We start from the raw sequence: 16,190 nt of genomic DNA, 5'->3' as shown, positions 1-16,190 counted from the left end.
TCTGATAGCTAAGTGACCCACAGACAGGTATCAGCTATAGCACTGAGATGCTGGACAAAGGGGGGATTCATGTTCTAGGCCAACCAGAGTGGGATGGCATGAGGTTTCATCACAGTACACAGAACGGCGTGCAATTTAAAACTTAGGAGTTATATCTGGAATTTTCCATTGAATATTTTTAGACTTAGAGTAACTGAAACCTCAAAAAGTGAAACTTCGGATAAAGGGGGACTGATGCATGTTGTGTAGCAGTGTGTGTTGGGTATCTATGTGTGCTTGCAGGTCAGTGTCTCTTGTGTTTGTCTCTGTACTTGTATGTGCTTCTGTGTGTGCACACCTGTGATACCAACACCACCACCACCACATTAGGGAGTGAAGGCAATCCACCTTCACTCAAAAACAGTTACTCAAGGCCGGGCACGGTGGCTCACGCCTGTAATCCCAGCACTTTGGGAGGCTGACGTGGACAGATCACTTGAGGTCAGGAGTTTGAGACCAGCCTGGCCAACATGGTGAAACCCTATCTCTACTAAAAAATACAAAAATTAGCCGGGTGTGGTGGTGCGCTGCTGTAATCCCAGCTATTCAGAAGGCTGAGGCAGGAGAATCACTTGAACCTGGGAGGCAGAGGTTGCAGTGAGCCAAGATCACCCCACTGCACTCTAGCCTGGGCGACAGAGTGAGACTCTCAAAAAAGAAAAGAAAAGAAAAAAACAAACAGTCAAGACACAATACATGAACTCCCCTGTGGAATTACACACGCTCGCATTTCTGCACCTATGTCCAGGGACACTCATAAGTACACAGCTGAACGCACAAATTCACTCACTCATTCAACACGCATTTATGGCACATCTATTGTGTGCCAGACCATCCTGACACAGCAGGGGACGAAACAGACACAACCCCTGCCCTCCTGGAGCTGACATTCTAGTGGGGGAGACTGACAATGGACAAGGTACCTGGGTAACAGGTAAAGTATGTTGGGCGATGAGAAGAACTAAAGAGGAGGAAAAGTAAAGCGAGAAGGGGGTAGATTTGGAGGGGAAGCTCCAGTTACCTCCAATTTTATTTTATTTTGTATTTCTTTATTTTCTTTTCTTTCTTTTTATTTTTTCTTTTCTTTCTTTTTTTTTTTTTTTTTTTTTTTTTTTTTTTTTTTTTTTTTTTTTTTTTTTTTTTTTTTTGACAGAGTTTCGCTCTTGTTGCCCAGAGTGGAGTGCAATGGCGTGATCTCAGCTCACTGCAGCCTCTGCCTCCCGGGTTCAAGCAATTCTCCTGCCTTGATCAACCTCCTGAGTAGCTGGGATTACAGGGGCCTGCCACTACACCCAGCTAATTTTTTGTATTTTTAGTGGAGACGAGGTTTCACTATGTTGGCCAGGCTGGTCTCCAACTTCTGACCTTAGGCGATCCACCTGCCTCGGCCTCCCAAGACTGGGATTACAAGCGCAAGCCACTATGCCCAGCCTGTATATTTCATTTTATTATTTTTAATATTTTTGAGACAGGGCCACACTCTGTTGCCCAGGTTGGAGTGCAATGGTGCGATCACAGCTCACGGCAGCCTCCACCTCCCCGGGCACAGGTAGTCCTCCCACCTCAGCCTCCCAAGTAGCTGGGACTACAGGTGTGCACCACCACACCCGGCTAATTTTTCTCTTTTTAGTAGAGATGGGGTCTCACCATGTTGCCCAGGCTGGTCTCTAACTCCTGGCCTCAAGCGATCCTCCTGACTCGGCCTCCCAAAGTGCTGGGATTACAGTCATGAGCCACCACGCCTGGCCAAGCTCCAATATTAACAGGGTGGCCAGGCTCAGCGGACTGAGAGGTGTTGTTGAGGAACAAAAATGAAAGAAGAGGGTGCGAGTCATGGGGACATTTGTGGAAGACTGTTTTGAGCACAGGGAACAGTGCACAGTTCTCGGGGTGGAAACATGCTTCATGTATTCGTTCCAAAGACACCGGAGGCCAGTGTGGCCGGAGCAGAGCATGTGACGGGGAGAGCGGGAGAGGGGTTGGTAGGAGGCGAGCTTAGAGATGAACAGACACGTCTCCATTGACGCACAGCCATGGGCCGGTTTCCTTAAGTGTGTCTAGCAGGTGTGTGTGCCCATACGTGTGACCCTGTGAGTTAGGGTGCCTGTGTTTGTGCATGTGAGTGTGTGCATGTTTGTGTGTCTCCTTGTGTGTGTGTGTCTGTGTATGCTTTTGTGTGTCTAGGTGTATGTATATATGTGTCTATGTCCATATATACGAGCATGTGTGTTTCTGTGTGTGTCTATATATGTATATGTGAGTATGTATCTAGGTGTAAGAATCTGTGTGTGTGAGACAGACTGTGTGTGTGTGGCTGTGTCTCTGTGGCTGTGCATGTGTGTGAGCATGTGTGTTTATGTGTGTCTATGAGTATGTGTCTCTATCTGGGGTGTAAGAATGTGTGTGTGAGTGTGTGTGTGCCTGTGTGTGGCTGTGTGTCTGTGTGAGCATGTGTGTGTATGAGTATGTGTCTCTCTCTAGGGTGTAAGAATGTGTGTGTGTGTGCCTGTGTGTGGCTGTGTGTGTGTCTGTGTGAGCATGTGTGTGTATGAGTATGTGTCTCTCTCTGGGGTGTAAGAATGTGTGTGTGTGCGCCTGTGCCTGTGTGTGCCTGTGTGTGGCTATGTGTGTGTCTGTGTGAGCATATGTATCTATGTGTGTGTATGAGTGTGTGTCTATCTGGGGTGTAAGAGTGTGTGTGCGCCTGTGCCGGTGTGTGGCTGTGTGTCTTTGTGTGTGTCTGTGTATGTGTGTCTATGTGTGTGTATGAGTGTGTGTGCCTGTGCCTGTGTGTGGTTGTGTGTCTTTGTGTGTGTCTGTGTATGTGTGTCTATATGTGTGTATGGGCATGTGTGCCTGTGCCTGTGTGTGGCTGTGTGAGTCTTTGTGTGTCTGTGTGAGTATATGTCCATGTGTGTGTATAAGTGTGTCTCTGAGGTGTAAGAATGTGTGTGAGAGTGTGTGTGCCTGTGCCTGTGTGTGGCTGTGTGAGTCTTTGTGTGTGTCTGTGTGAGTACATGTCTGTGTGTATAAGTGTGTCTCTCTCTGAGGTGTAAGAATGTGTGTGAGAGTGTGTGTGCCGGTGCCTGTGTGTGGCTGTGTGTGTCTGTACTATGTGTGTCTGTGTGGCGGGAGGTTAGGGCTGAAGCCAAGCCATCCTTGTGTTTGGGGATGGAGGCTGTGTTCCTAACTCATTGCCGTCAACTCCGCTAACTCTCCCTTCAGGCAAGTGCCTGTGTGGGCTGCACTGACCCTGGTCAGGCAGGCCATGGTAGGAGTGGCCCGGCATGGCCCGGGAGCCCTTCCTGCCCCTCTCTGATACTGGGCCCTTCCCTCATGTGACTCCCTAGGGCTGAACAAGACATCCTCTTTCTCCTGCGAAGCCCATAACGCCAAGGGGGTCACCACGTCCCGCACGGCCACCATCAAAGGTGACAGGGTTGGGAGGTGGGGAGCTGGGCATCAGAGGGTAGGGCTTGGGTCTGGGGTCAGAGTGGGGGCAGAGAGCAGGGTAGGGAGCTTTGAGCAAAGGCTCCCCAGGGTCAATCCCTCCTATTTGTCCACAGTACTCCCCCAGCAGCCCCGTAACCTCCATCTGGTCTCCCGCCAACCCACGGAGCTGGAGGTGGCTTGGACTCCAGGCCTGAGTGGCATCTACCCCCTGACCCACTGCACCCTGCAGGTGAGATGCCCAAACTAGGTTCATTTCAGTCTCAGGCCTCCTTCTACCCACATCCACAACCCTCGTCCTCTCCCTGGGAATCCGCCACTTCTCTGCCACTGTTGAGAAGCAGTAGAGCCTGGGGGGTTAAGCAGATGTCCTGGGTTCGAATCCTAGCTCCACCACCTTCTGGCTGTGTGAGCTTGAGTAGGAGGCTTAATCTCTCTGGGGCTCAGTTCTCTCGTCTATAAAATGGACATAATGGTAGTGCCTACCTGGAATGCTTAGTGTGAAAATTCAATGAGTGAATGCAAATTACCAACTTAAAATGGTATATCGAACATAGGAGACAAACATAACAAAATTGGCCAGGCACGGTGGCTCATGCCTATAATCCCAGCACTTTGGGAGGCCGCGGTGTGCGGATCACTTGAGGTCAGGAGTTAGAGACCGGCCTGGCCAACATAGCGAAACCACATCTCTACTGAAAATACAAAAATTAGCTGGGCCTGGTGGCATGGGCTGGTAGTCCCAGCTACTCAGGGGGATGAGACAGGAGAATTGTTTGAAGCTGGGAGACGGAGTTTGCAGTGAGTGGAAGTTGCAGTGAGCCAAGATCACGCCACTGCTCTCCAGCCTGGGTGACAGAGTGAGACTCTGTCTTAAAACCAAAAAACAAATTTAACAAAATGAAAATGATCAGCTGTTTAAATTATTTTCAGTATTAGTGATATTAACTCTAGCCAGAGTGGGAGCCCTGAGACAGCAGGGTCTGGAGCCATTTCTGTCACCACTGGGTACACAGAACCCTCCACTTCTCCCATCCCAGCCCTGGCTACTCTATGTGGTCACTGTCCAGGGATGGGTCTGTCCCCTACTGGAACATAAGCTCTGATGGGCAGGGCTGGAGCTGTCCCAGTCACCACTGGCTCCTCATTCTTGCCCAGCACAGGACCAGACATACAGTAGGGAATATTTGCTAGAAGGATATATTACAACCCAGATGAGCTAGACCCAGACTCTGCCCTCAAGTTGCTCCTAGAGTAAGAAAACTAAAACCAGGCCAGGTGTGGTGGCTTACACCTGTAACCCCAGCACTTTGGGAGGCCAAGGCGTGTGGATCACCTGAGGTCAGGAGTTCGAGACCAGCCTGGCTAACATGATGAAACCCCATTTCTACTAAAACTACAAAAAATTAGCCAGGTGTGGTGGCACACATCTGTAATCCCAGCTACTTGGGAGGCTGAGGCAGGAGAATCGCTTGAACCTGGGAGGCAGAGGTTGCAGTGAGCTGAGATCGTGCCATTGCACTCCAGCTTGGGTAACAAGAGCGAACTTCCATCTCAAAAAAAAAAAAAAGAAAGACAGAAAGAAGAAAACCAAAACCAAAACCAAACTCACAGATCTGTAAATATAAGGCCGAATTCTGGTCTGAAGTTCTCTGAGATTAGAATGTTGGAGATGGGGGGTGGACAGTGCCTATGATGGTAGATGACAGTAATGAAGAATGACCAACTTCTACTGAGTGTCCGCTGTGCACTAGGCCTTGCATTAAAGTTTTACGCACACCTCTTCATGTGTTTGTGAAGGAGGGTCTATGGATACACCCATTTTCCAGATGAAGAAACTAAGGCTCAGAGTGGTTAACTAGCTTGTCCAAGGTCATAGCAAACCCATGTCATGCTCCTAACCTCCTTATAAACTGATTTTTGTTTTTTTCTTTTCTTTTCTTGTCTTTTTTTTTTTTTTTTTGAGACAGAGTCTCGCTCTGTCACCCAGACTAGAGTGCTATGGCATGATCACAGCTTATTGCAACCTCCACCTCCTGGGTTCAAGCAATTCTCCTGCCTCAGTCTCCTAAGTAGGTGGCATTACAGGTGCCTGCTACCATGCCCAGCTAATTTTTGTATTTTTAGTAGAGACAGGGTTTCGCCATGTTGGCCAGGCTGGTCTCAAACTCCTGACCTCAAGTGATCCGCCCACCTCGGCCTCCCAAAGTGTTGGGATTACAGGCGTGAGCCACCATGCTGGGCCCTGAGAAAATGTTTAGAGTCAGGGCTTGATTAAACAGGAACTGTCTTATACTTACATGCCCTGAGCACAACCCCATCTGCTTGTCATTTTAAACCTAGAAAATAGTGGCTGTTGGCTGGGCATGATAGCTCACGCCTGTAATCCCAGAACTTCGTGGGGCTGAGGCATGTCTGTACAAAAAATTCAAAAAAATTAGCTGAGCGTGGTAGCACGCACCTGTAGTCCCAGCTACTCGGGAGGCGGAAGTGGGACAGTTGTCTGAGCCTGACAGTCAGGACTGCAGTGAGGCATGATTGAACGTCTGCTCTCCAGCCTGGGTGACAGAGTGAGACTCAGTCTCAGAAAAAAAAAAAAAAAAATAGTGGCTATTAATCTTCCCTTTTTCAAGGTAAGGAACTGAGGCCCAGAGAGGGGAAGTGACCTTTCCCTACCCTCCACCCCTCCCCGGGGCTAGAAAGCCTAAGCTGAGATTCAATCCCAGAGGCCAGCCGGATTCGGGAGACCTCAAATGCCAGGTCAGGCATCAGCTGCACCCCTGCCCACATCCACCAAGTGTTCCCAGGAAAGCAGAAGTGTGTGCTCTTCCCTCTCCAGGTCTCACTTCCTGCTGCATGCGGGCTAGGGCTGAAGAGTTCCAGTGGGAGGGTCACAGCCGTCCCAGGGAAAAGAGAAGTGGGAGCAGGCATGGGGAGACCAACTGTCTGTACCCATCTCCCCTCTGTCCTGGTAGAGGTTCCTCTTCCTGTTTGTCACTGCGGGTCAGAGAGCAGGCATGGTGACAGCCTCACCCCCTCCTTGTACCCACCATCTGCCCCCTAGTCCTCCCCAGGTCTCATGGTGGTGTCGTCTCCCCACATGGGGGCTGTGTGACTTTGGGCAAGTTGCTGAACCTCTCTGGGCCTTGGCTTCCCTGTCTGTACAATGGGGATGAGAAAAGAAATTGACCCCATAGGGTGGTAGTGCAAAGTCAATGAGTTCATCCAGGAATGTGCTTGACAGGGAGCTTGGTACATATTTTGCACTCAAGAAATGTTTGCTAGGCTGGGTGCCATGGCTCACACCTGTAATACCAGCCCTTTGGGAGGCCGAGGCAGGTGGATCGTTTGAGCCCAGGAGTTTGAGACCTGCCTGGCCAACATGGTGAAACCCCATCTTTCCAAATAATTAAAAAATTAGGTGGAGCTGTCATTGCACCACTGCACTCCAGCTTGTGTGACAGAGTGAGACCCTGCCAAGAAAGAAAAGAAAGAAAGAAAGAAAGAAAGAAAGAAAGAAAGAAAGAAAGAAAGAAAGAAAGAAAGAAAGAAAGAAAGAAAGAAAGGAGAAATGTTAGCTCTTGATAATTATAACGTGCAAAGCAGTTTATATGCATCATGTCATTAAACCTTATACCCTGACAAGTAGGAACTGTGATGCCCATTTTCCAGAGACAGACACTGAGACTCAGAGAAGTTAAGACACTCACTCTAGATCACACAGCAAACAGCATCCAACCCAGGACTTAGATCCAAGGAATCTGGCTTTAGAGCCCACACCCTGTGGCAGTAAACTCCTTCCTGACATCCTGTGTGGCTATATGGCTGGGGTCTCCAGGGTGAAGGGGAAGTCGTTGGCTGCAGCATTCCTGAGGTGCATGGCTGTGAGTTGTGTGGTTATGGGGGTTTTGTGGTTCCATGTGGCAGGGCTATACGGATGTGTACACCAGCGTTGGCCCTCTCCACCCTGGGTGTGCCATTCCTGGGGCAGAATAGGTATGGGAACTTGTGCTGCTATGCAGAGCTTGACACTTGTTACCAGGAAACACACATAAAATAATAAGTGACAGGCCGGGCGCAGTGGCTCATGCCTGTAATCCCAGCACTTTGGGAGGCTGAGGTGGGCAGATCATCTGAGGTTGGGAGTTTGAGACCAGCCTGACCAACATGGAGAAACCCTGTCTCTACTAAAAATACAGAATTAGCCGGGCGTGGTGGTGCACGCCTGTAATCCTAGCTACTCAGGAGGCTGAGGCAGGAGAATCACTTGAACCTGGGAGGCGGAGGTTGTGGTGAGCTGAGATTACGCCATTGCACTCCAGCCTGGGCAACAAGAGTGAAACTCCATCTCAAATAAATAAATAAATAAATAAATAAATAAATAAATAAATAAATAAATAAAATAATAAATGTCACTCCGTATGCACAAGCAGTCTTCTAAATGCTTATGTGCCCCAATTCAGTCAACCCCGTGAGGTAGGGAGCCACTGTCATCCCATTTTACAGATGAGAAGACTGAGGCACACAGCTAGGGAATGGTAGAGCCTGGATTTGAGCCCCAGATGCAGCACACGTACTCCTCAGCACTAGGCTAAACTGCCTCTGTGCACAGATAAGAGGTATTGTTACAATTATTGATATTCTTACCGCCAGTAGAGTGAAGACTATGGGGACAGGATGGGGTTCAGGTCCCAGCTTCATCAGTGACAAACGATGACCTTGAGCAAGTGATTCTATCTCTCTGGGCCTCAGTGTTGTCATCTGTACAGTGGGAATAAGCATAATGCTTACCACAGAACAACAGGGTTGATGTGAGGGCCAAATGAATTCAGATTTGTCAAGGGCTAAGAATGGCACTCAGTAAATGTTCGACGTGTTTTTCTTTTTTAATTAAGATAATATATGACATGACAGGCACAGTGGCTCACGCCTGTAATCCCAGCGCTTTGGGAGGCTGAGGCGGGTGGATTACCTGAGGTCAGGAGTTTGAGACCAGCCTGGGCAACATGGTGAAATGCTTTCTCTACACAGAATGCAAATAAAGCTGGGTGTGGTCGCTCACGCCTGTAATCCCAGCCCCTTTGGGAGGCCGAGGCGGGCGGATCACTTGAGATCAGGAGTTCGAGACCAGCCTGACCAATATGGTGAAACCTTGTCTCTACTAAAAATACAAAAAAGTTAACCAGGCATGGTGGTGCATTACTGTAGCCCCAGCTACTCGAGACGCTGAAGCAGAATTGCTTGAGCCTGGGAGGTGGAGGTTGCAGTGAGCTGAGATTGTGCCACTGCACTCCACCCTGAGTGACAGAGCAAGACTCCGTCTAAAAAAAAAAAAAAAAAAAAAATTAGCCAAGCGTGGTGGCTCACGCCTGTAATCCCAGCACTTTGAGAGGCTGAGGCGGGCGGATTGCTTGAGGTCAAGAGTTTGAGACCAGCCTGACCAACATGGTGAAACCCTGTCTCTACTGAAAATACAGCAATTAGTCGGGCATGGTGGTGCGTGTAGTCCCAGCTACTTGGGAGGCTGAGGCAGGAGAATTGCTTGAACTTGGGAGACGGAGGTTGCAGTGAGCCAAGATCTCGCCACTGCACTCCAGCCTGGGCAACAGAGCAATACTCCGTCCCCCTCCCCAAAAAAAAAGTAAAGAAAAAGAAATGAGACGTATGACATGCATAATCTTCAGTGTACATCTAGATCAAGCTCGTCTAACACATGTGACCCAGGATGACTTTGAATGCGGCCCAACACACATTCATAAACTTTCTTAAAACATTATGAGATTTGTTTGTGATTTTTTTTTTAACTTATCAGCTATCGTTAGTGTTAGTGTATTTTATGTGTGGCCCAAGACAATTCTTCCACTATAGTCCAGGAAAGTCAAAAGATTGGACACCCTTGCGATTGTGTAATACACATATTCACCATGTAACTACCATCCAAATCAAGACACAGACCCTTCCAGTCCCCAAGAAGGCTCCCTCAGGCCCCAGAGATGACCACACTTCTGCTTCTAGAACAACGCTTTTGCCTGTAGTATAATGTCATATAAATGGGATCTCACAATATCATGCTTTTATTATTATTATTATTATTTGAGACAGAGTCTTGCTCTGTTACCCAGGGTGGAGTGCAGTGACGTGATCTCAGCTCACTGCGACCTCTGCCTCCCAGGTTCAAGGGATTCTCCTATCTCAGCCTCTTGAGTAGCTGGAATTACAGGCGAGCACCACCACACCCGGCTAATTTTTTATATTTTTGGAAGAGACGGGGTTTCACCACATTGGCCAGGCTGGTCTCGAACTCCTAACCTCAAGTTATCGCCCACCTCGGGCTCCCAAAGTGCTGGGATTACAGGCGGGAGCCACTGTGCCCAGTTTATTTGCATTATTATTGTCATCACACTATGCATCATTATTATCGGTGCTGACCACCCGCCATGCACTGTGGCATCCTTTGGGCATAACTACATTTAATCTTTAAACAATCCTATAAGGCATTTGATCCCCTAAGGCCCCATTTGCCCAAGGAGAAAACCGAGGCTCAGAGAGGGAAGAGTCTTGCCAGAGGTGGCTTTTGGAAGTGGTGATAGAACCGCGTCATATACAACCAAATGATCTCCTTGGTTTGCAAATCCAGATGCCCATGTTATCCTAGCATGGTGCTGCAACACACACACACACACACACCCTTGCAAAGTTGTGTAGTCACACTAGAACCACCACCACTGGGAGCTGTGTGACCATCTTGTGTGATTGCTTGGTTGTTCTGTCCTCACACCCTTCCCTCTCCCCAGGCTGTGCTGTCAGACGATGGGGTGGGCATCCAGGCAGGAGAACCAGACCCCCCAGAGGAGCCCCTCACCTTGCAAGCATCTGTGCCCCCCCACCAGCTTCGGCTGGGCAGCCTCCATCCTCACACCCCTTATCACATCCGTGTGGCATGCACCAGCAGCCAGGGCCCCTCATCCTGGACACACTGGCTTCCTGTGGCGACGCCGGAGGGAGGTAAGAAGGGCTGGGGAGGGAGATGTCATGACTACCCCACTGGACTTTGCTTACATCAGTGCCACCCCATTGTCCCCTTTCACCCCTTTACCCCTCATGGCCTCAATCTCCTTCCCGTCCAATCTCTGACCCCTCAGCAGCACTGCCCACTGGCCTCTCTCCCAGCCCTTCTCTCCCCTGTGCTTCCGCTCATGGGAGGCCTCCACGAGTTGCCCACATGCGTGCCCTTGGCACCCTGCACCCATTTCCTGGGAACAGGGGAGGGGGTCAGGAAGAGGTGGGGGTGCCAGCTTCCCCTCTTCCCTGTCCTCTAGTGCCCCTGGGCCCCCCTGAGAACATTAGTGCCACGCGGAATGGGAGCCAGGCCTTCGTGCATTGGCAGGAGCCCCGGGCGCCCCTGCAGGGTACCCTGTTAGGGTACCGGCTGGCGTATCAAGGCCAGGACACCCCAGAGGTGGGTGCTGCTGGTGGGATTGGAGTGGAGTGGCTGGGGGAGGAGGGAGACAGGGAGGAGAAGATATCAGGGCAGACATGGACGGTTGTGCAAGTTGGGTAGTACGCAATTGCTCTACGCCTAGAGGGGCACGTTCAGGGAAGGTTCACATTCACATTCTGGGGAGAATAAGGGGGTCTAGGGGAGGACATGGGGAATGGCTGTTTTTGAACCACTGCAAAAGCATTTCAGCAGACTCGTATTTACTATAACTATTTCACAGCAGATAGTTGTATAGCACCTTGGGGAAGGGGTACCTTTTCCCAATTTGCACAAAGGCACTGCTATCAGGGCTAGCAATACCTTGACGTAGGAAGAGAGGATGGAAAGGGAAGCTAGAAGGGGATGGAGGGATACAGGTTAAAGGATGAGGATGAGAGATGAAGGGAAGGACAAGGAAGGATGCGGAGTTGGAGGATGGGGAGAGGGCTTTGAGAAAGAGATGGGGCATTGAGCCCAAGAGTGAAGGCTTAACAGCTGGGGGGGTGAGGCTCTACCCTGATGCCACTTCTGGACCCCCTAGGTGCTAATGGACATAGGGCTAAGGCAAGAGGTGACCCTGGAGCTGCAGGGGGACGGGTCTGTGTCCAATCTGACAGTGTGTGTGGCAGCCTACACTGCTGCTGGGGATGGACCCTGGAGCCTCCCAGTACCCCTGGACGCCTGGCGCCCAGGTAAGTCCAAAGCCATGCCCAATCTGCTTTAACCCTATTTCTCCCTGACAGTCCTGACTTACTTCCTGTACCTTTCAGAGTTACTGCAACCTAGGCCCTGTTCCTACCCCGAGCCTTACTGAGAGCCGCCCTCACTCCCTTACCCATGCCATGGCCTCACTCCTTTACCCGTGCCACACCCTCACTCCCTTACCCGTGCCACGCCAGTCTTGTCCTCTCTGAGCACGTCTCCTCTGTCCTTTCTTCTCACAGGGCAAGCACAGCCAGTCCACCAGCTGGGTAAGGGCTTCCACACCCCATCTCCTCCCTCCCTCCCCTCAGCACCTATTGGGGGTGCTGTCACCATACATACTCATTGCACATGCCTTTCGCGTTTCTCGAACTCATCACTCTAACCTACTTCTTGAGTTTGTGTGGTCCTTGATGGAGGTGCCTATAATGGCCTAGCATAGCACATTGTAGGTATTCAGGGAATGACAGGTGGGTGGGTGGATGGATGAACAAATGGATGGATGGATATATGGAGGGTGGATGGGTGGGTGGGTCAATGGATGAATAGAGGGTGGATAGGTGGGTGAACAGATAAATGACTGGATGGTGAGTGGATAAATGGATGGGTAGATGGATGGGTGGATGGATGGATGGATATATAGAGGGTGGATGGGTGGGTGGGTCAATGGATTAATAGATGGGGTGGATAGGTGGATAAATAAAAGATGACTGGGTGGTGAGTGGATACATGAATGGGTAGATGGGTGGATGGATGGATGGATGGTTGGATAAATGGATGGATGGACAGATGGATGGATTTGTGAGTGGATGAATGGATGAATGGATGGGAAGAAAGGTGGATGGATGGAGGAATGAGGTATCATCCTCACATCCATCCCTTTCAAATATTTCTCTAACAATTCTCAAACATTCCTCCTACACTCATTGTCTCCTCTGGGCACTATTACAGCCCACTCTTGTAACTCAACCCGCTAGCCTTCAATACTCCTCACATCCCTTCCTACATTTCTTCACATATCCTTTCCAAGCTCGTTCCACCCTCCTTTCACATACATCCCATTATAATCCATTCCTCCCACATGACTCCCAAGGCCCACTGCACAACCACACTTCTCATTCACAAACTCGGCCGGGCGCGGTGGCTCAAGCCTGTAATCCCAGCACTTTGGGAGGCCGAGATGGGCGGATCACAAGGTCAGGAGATCAAGACCATCCTGGCTAACATAGTGAAACCCTGTCTCTACTAAAAACTACAAAAAACTAGCCGGGTGAGGTGGCAGGCGCCTGTAGTCCCAGCTACTCGGGAGGCTGAGGCAGGAGAATGGCGTGAGCCCGGGAAGCGGAGCTTGCAGTGAGCTGAGATCCGGCCACTGCACTCCAGCCTGGGCGACAGAGCGAGACTCCGTCACCAAAAAAAAAAAAAAAAACAAACTCTGCACACCTTGTACGCACTTACCATACCTTCCACATTGCAAACACTGAAAAACATTGTCCACAACTTTCCCAACCCGATTCTCCTTGCATGCTTACCCCACACTCCATTGACATCATTCCCTCACCCTTCACTAATCCCAACCCATCTCACTCTCTGCACACTCAGCCTGAACCCCTTGCACACTCAGCACATAACGATCTTTATTTCTTACACACTCCATTCCACCCCTGCCCTTTTTACACCCCCTTTCTGTGCACCCCATACTCCTCATCTGCCCTTCTCACATCTTTTGCATGCTCACTGCACACTTCTGTCACACTGCAATTACATCCTTAAAGTTCCTTGCTCACTCCTTGTATCTAAGACTTCATGAATATTCTTCCCACTTCACACACCCCCAACTTTTCCAGCAGCCATTCAACCCTGTATATGCTTACCATACCCCTTTGGATATTTATTTCACCCTCATTCCTTGCTTTATGGAAACCCTTGTGGCCGGGTGCAGTGGCTCACGCCTGTAATCCCAGCACTTTGGGAGGCCTGAGACAGGTGGATCACCTGAGGTCAGGAGTTCAAGACCAGCCTGGCCAGCATGGCGAAAACCCATCTCTACTAAAAATACAAAAATTAGCTGGGCGTGGTGCAAGCCTGTAATCCCAGCTACTCGGGAGGCTGAGGCACAAGAATTGCTTGAACCTGGGAGGCGGAGGTTACAGTGAGCCAAGATCATGCCACTGCACTCCAGCCTGGGCAATAGAGCAAGAGTCTGTCTCAAATAAAAAAAAAAAAGAAAAAAAAAAAAAAGAAAGAAAGAAAGAAAAGAAAAAAAAAATTAGCCAAGTGGCACAGACCTGCAGTCCCAGCTACTCAGGAGACATGGTGAAATCCTGTCTCTACCAAAAAAATAATACAAAAATTAGCCGAGCATGGTGGTGCACACCTGTAATCCCAGCTACTTGGAAGCTGAGGCAGGAGATTTGCTTGAAACTGGGAGGCAGAGGTTGCAATGAGCTGAGATCGGGCCACTGCACTCCAGCCTGGGTGAAAAAATGAGACCCTGTCTCGGAAAAAAAAACAAACAACAGAAAAAAAAAGAGAGAAAGAAAATCCTTTTGTAGTCATTGCATTCTCCTCAAAAGATATTCCTTAGTCCTTCATTCACCAGCCTCGCTCTCCGTGCACACGCTTCATGCACCATCCTACACTGCAAGGATCTCCTTCCCCACTCACCTGTTTATCTACACTCTAGTCCACCCTCATTGCACAATCATCACATTTCTCATACTAACCTATGCTACTTGAGATTTCTCCACACCCATCTCATGTTCATCTAGCCCTCCTAGCACACTCATAACCCGTTCCACACATCTCTCTCTCCCATTCCACATTCAATGCACACTCCTCAAATATTCATTCCACACTTCTGTTTTTTTTGGATCTTGATGGGGTAATATTTGGTAGCTTAAAGTAAGGAAAACTACAAACACCCAAACAGGGACTTGAACCCTGGACCACCAGGTTAAAAGTCTGATGCTCTACCAACTGAGCTATACTGGCACTCTTTTTTTTTTTTTTGAGATGGAGTCTCGCTCTGTCACCCAGGCTGGAGTGCAGTGGCGCGATCTCGGCTCACTGCAACCTCTGCCTCCCAGATTCAAGCGATTCTCCTGCCTCAGTTTCCAAGTAGCTGGGATTACAGGTGTGCACCACCACCCCAGCTAATTTTTGTATATATATATACCTTTTAAGTAGAGACAGGGTTTCACCATGTCTGCTAGGCTGGTCTTGAACTCCTCGCCTCAAGTAACCCGCCCGCCTTGGCCTCCCAAAGTGTTGGGATAACAGGCGTGAGCCACTGCACCTGGCCTCCATCCCACTCTTAACTCACCCATCCTACAACTTTCACACACTCCTGCCTTAACATGCACTTGTATCACATCCATTGCATACCCTGTCCAGCCCAGCCTATTCAGATATGTGAATGCATCCATCACACACCACATCAAGTATGTGCACATCTTTACCGAGGCCTTCTGCCTCCCTCCAACATCACCCCTTTGGGTCCCAGAGAGCTGGATCCAAGGCCTCATCCATGACCTGTTCCTCGTACCCCCGATAGTGAAGGAACCTTCAGCTCCTGCCTTCTCGTGGCCCTGGTGGTATGTACTGCTAGGAGCAGTCGTGGCCGCTGCCTGTGTCCTCATCTTGGCTCTCTTCCTTGTCCACCGGCGAAAGAAGGAGACCCGTTATGGGTAAGTTGGAACCACATAGGGAGGCTGTGTGGCCTGGGATGGAGAGGCTGGAGGCAGGGAGGCCAGTGAGGAGGCTGGTGCAGGAGGAGTGATGACCAAGAATTGGAATGAGGGCAACGGAAGCCAAGCGTGGTGGCTCACACCTGTAATCCCAGCACTTTGGGAGGCTGAAGCGGGTGGATCACTTGAGGTCAGGAGTTTGAGACCAGCCTGGCCAACATGGCGAAATCCTGTCTCTACTAAAAAATACAAAAATTAGCGAGATGTGGTGGCACATGCCTGTGGTCCCAGCTACTTGGGAGGCTGAGGCACAGAAATCACTTGAACCCGGGAGATGGAGGGTACAGTGAGCTGAGATCGTACCACTGCACTCCAGCCTGGGTGACAGAGTGAGACCCTGTTTCCAAAAAAAGAATGAGGGCAAGGGGGTGTGTGGAGTGAATGGAAGGCAGAAGGTAGCTGTCTAAGACATGCTCAGCAAATGCTAGCAGAGAGGGCAGGCAGGGCTTGAGGCTGAGATGGTACTTGCTCAACTGCTGGTTGAGGAGGGGGTTCCACATGGTTTTTCCCTGCCCTCACCTACTCCCCCGCCCCTCCCCCCCAGAGAAGTGTTCGAGCCAACAGTGGAAAGAGGTGAACTGGTAGTCAGGTACCGCGTGCGCAAGTCCTACAGTCGCCGGACCACTGAAGCTACCTGTAAGTGAACCCTATGCCCCACTGCCCTGGCCTGGAGCTAAAGGCTATAGAGAATCTGACCGCTGGGCTTCTATAGATGTGTCAGCCAAAAGTTTCTGAAGGCCTTGGGATACTAGCATGTCAGAATCACAGAC

At 50.0% G+C, this 16,190-nt stretch overlaps 1 protein-coding gene and 1 non-coding gene across 3 annotated transcripts in view; one reads left to right on the top strand and one right to left on the bottom strand.

Moving 5' to 3' along the window:
• Window positions 1-16,190, top strand: part of AXL (AXL receptor tyrosine kinase) — a 45,632-nt gene that overhangs the window by 9,235 nt on the left and 20,207 nt on the right. The window contains exons 5-12 of one of the 2 annotated variants that reach the window (XM_010380815.2): window positions 3,390-3,470; window positions 3,606-3,721; window positions 10,284-10,494; window positions 10,809-10,948; window positions 11,511-11,661; window positions 11,914-11,940; window positions 15,228-15,360; window positions 15,965-16,056. In XM_010380815.2, coding sequence (XP_010379117.2) covers window positions 3,390-3,470; window positions 3,606-3,721; window positions 10,284-10,494; window positions 10,809-10,948; window positions 11,511-11,661; window positions 11,914-11,940; window positions 15,228-15,360; window positions 15,965-16,056 — 951 coding nt within the window. The remainder of the gene's footprint in view (window positions 1-3,389; window positions 3,471-3,605; window positions 3,722-10,283; window positions 10,495-10,808; window positions 10,949-11,510; window positions 11,662-11,913; window positions 11,941-15,227; window positions 15,361-15,964; window positions 16,057-16,190) is intronic. The other variant, XM_010380816.2, reaches the window with a different exon arrangement.
• On the bottom strand, window positions 14,593-14,665 carry TRNAK-UUU. The gene has a single exon. It is a non-coding gene; the product is annotated as a tRNA-Lys (tRNA).

The sequence above is a fragment of the Rhinopithecus roxellana genome, chromosome 12, assembly GCF_007565055.1.
Source record: "Rhinopithecus roxellana isolate Shanxi Qingling chromosome 12, ASM756505v1, whole genome shotgun sequence".
In the NCBI taxonomy this organism is placed as follows: domain Eukaryota; kingdom Metazoa; phylum Chordata; class Mammalia; order Primates; family Cercopithecidae; genus Rhinopithecus; species Rhinopithecus roxellana.
Note: the sequence above shows the minus strand (reverse complement) of the source record. Positions and strands in the feature narration are given on the sequence as shown.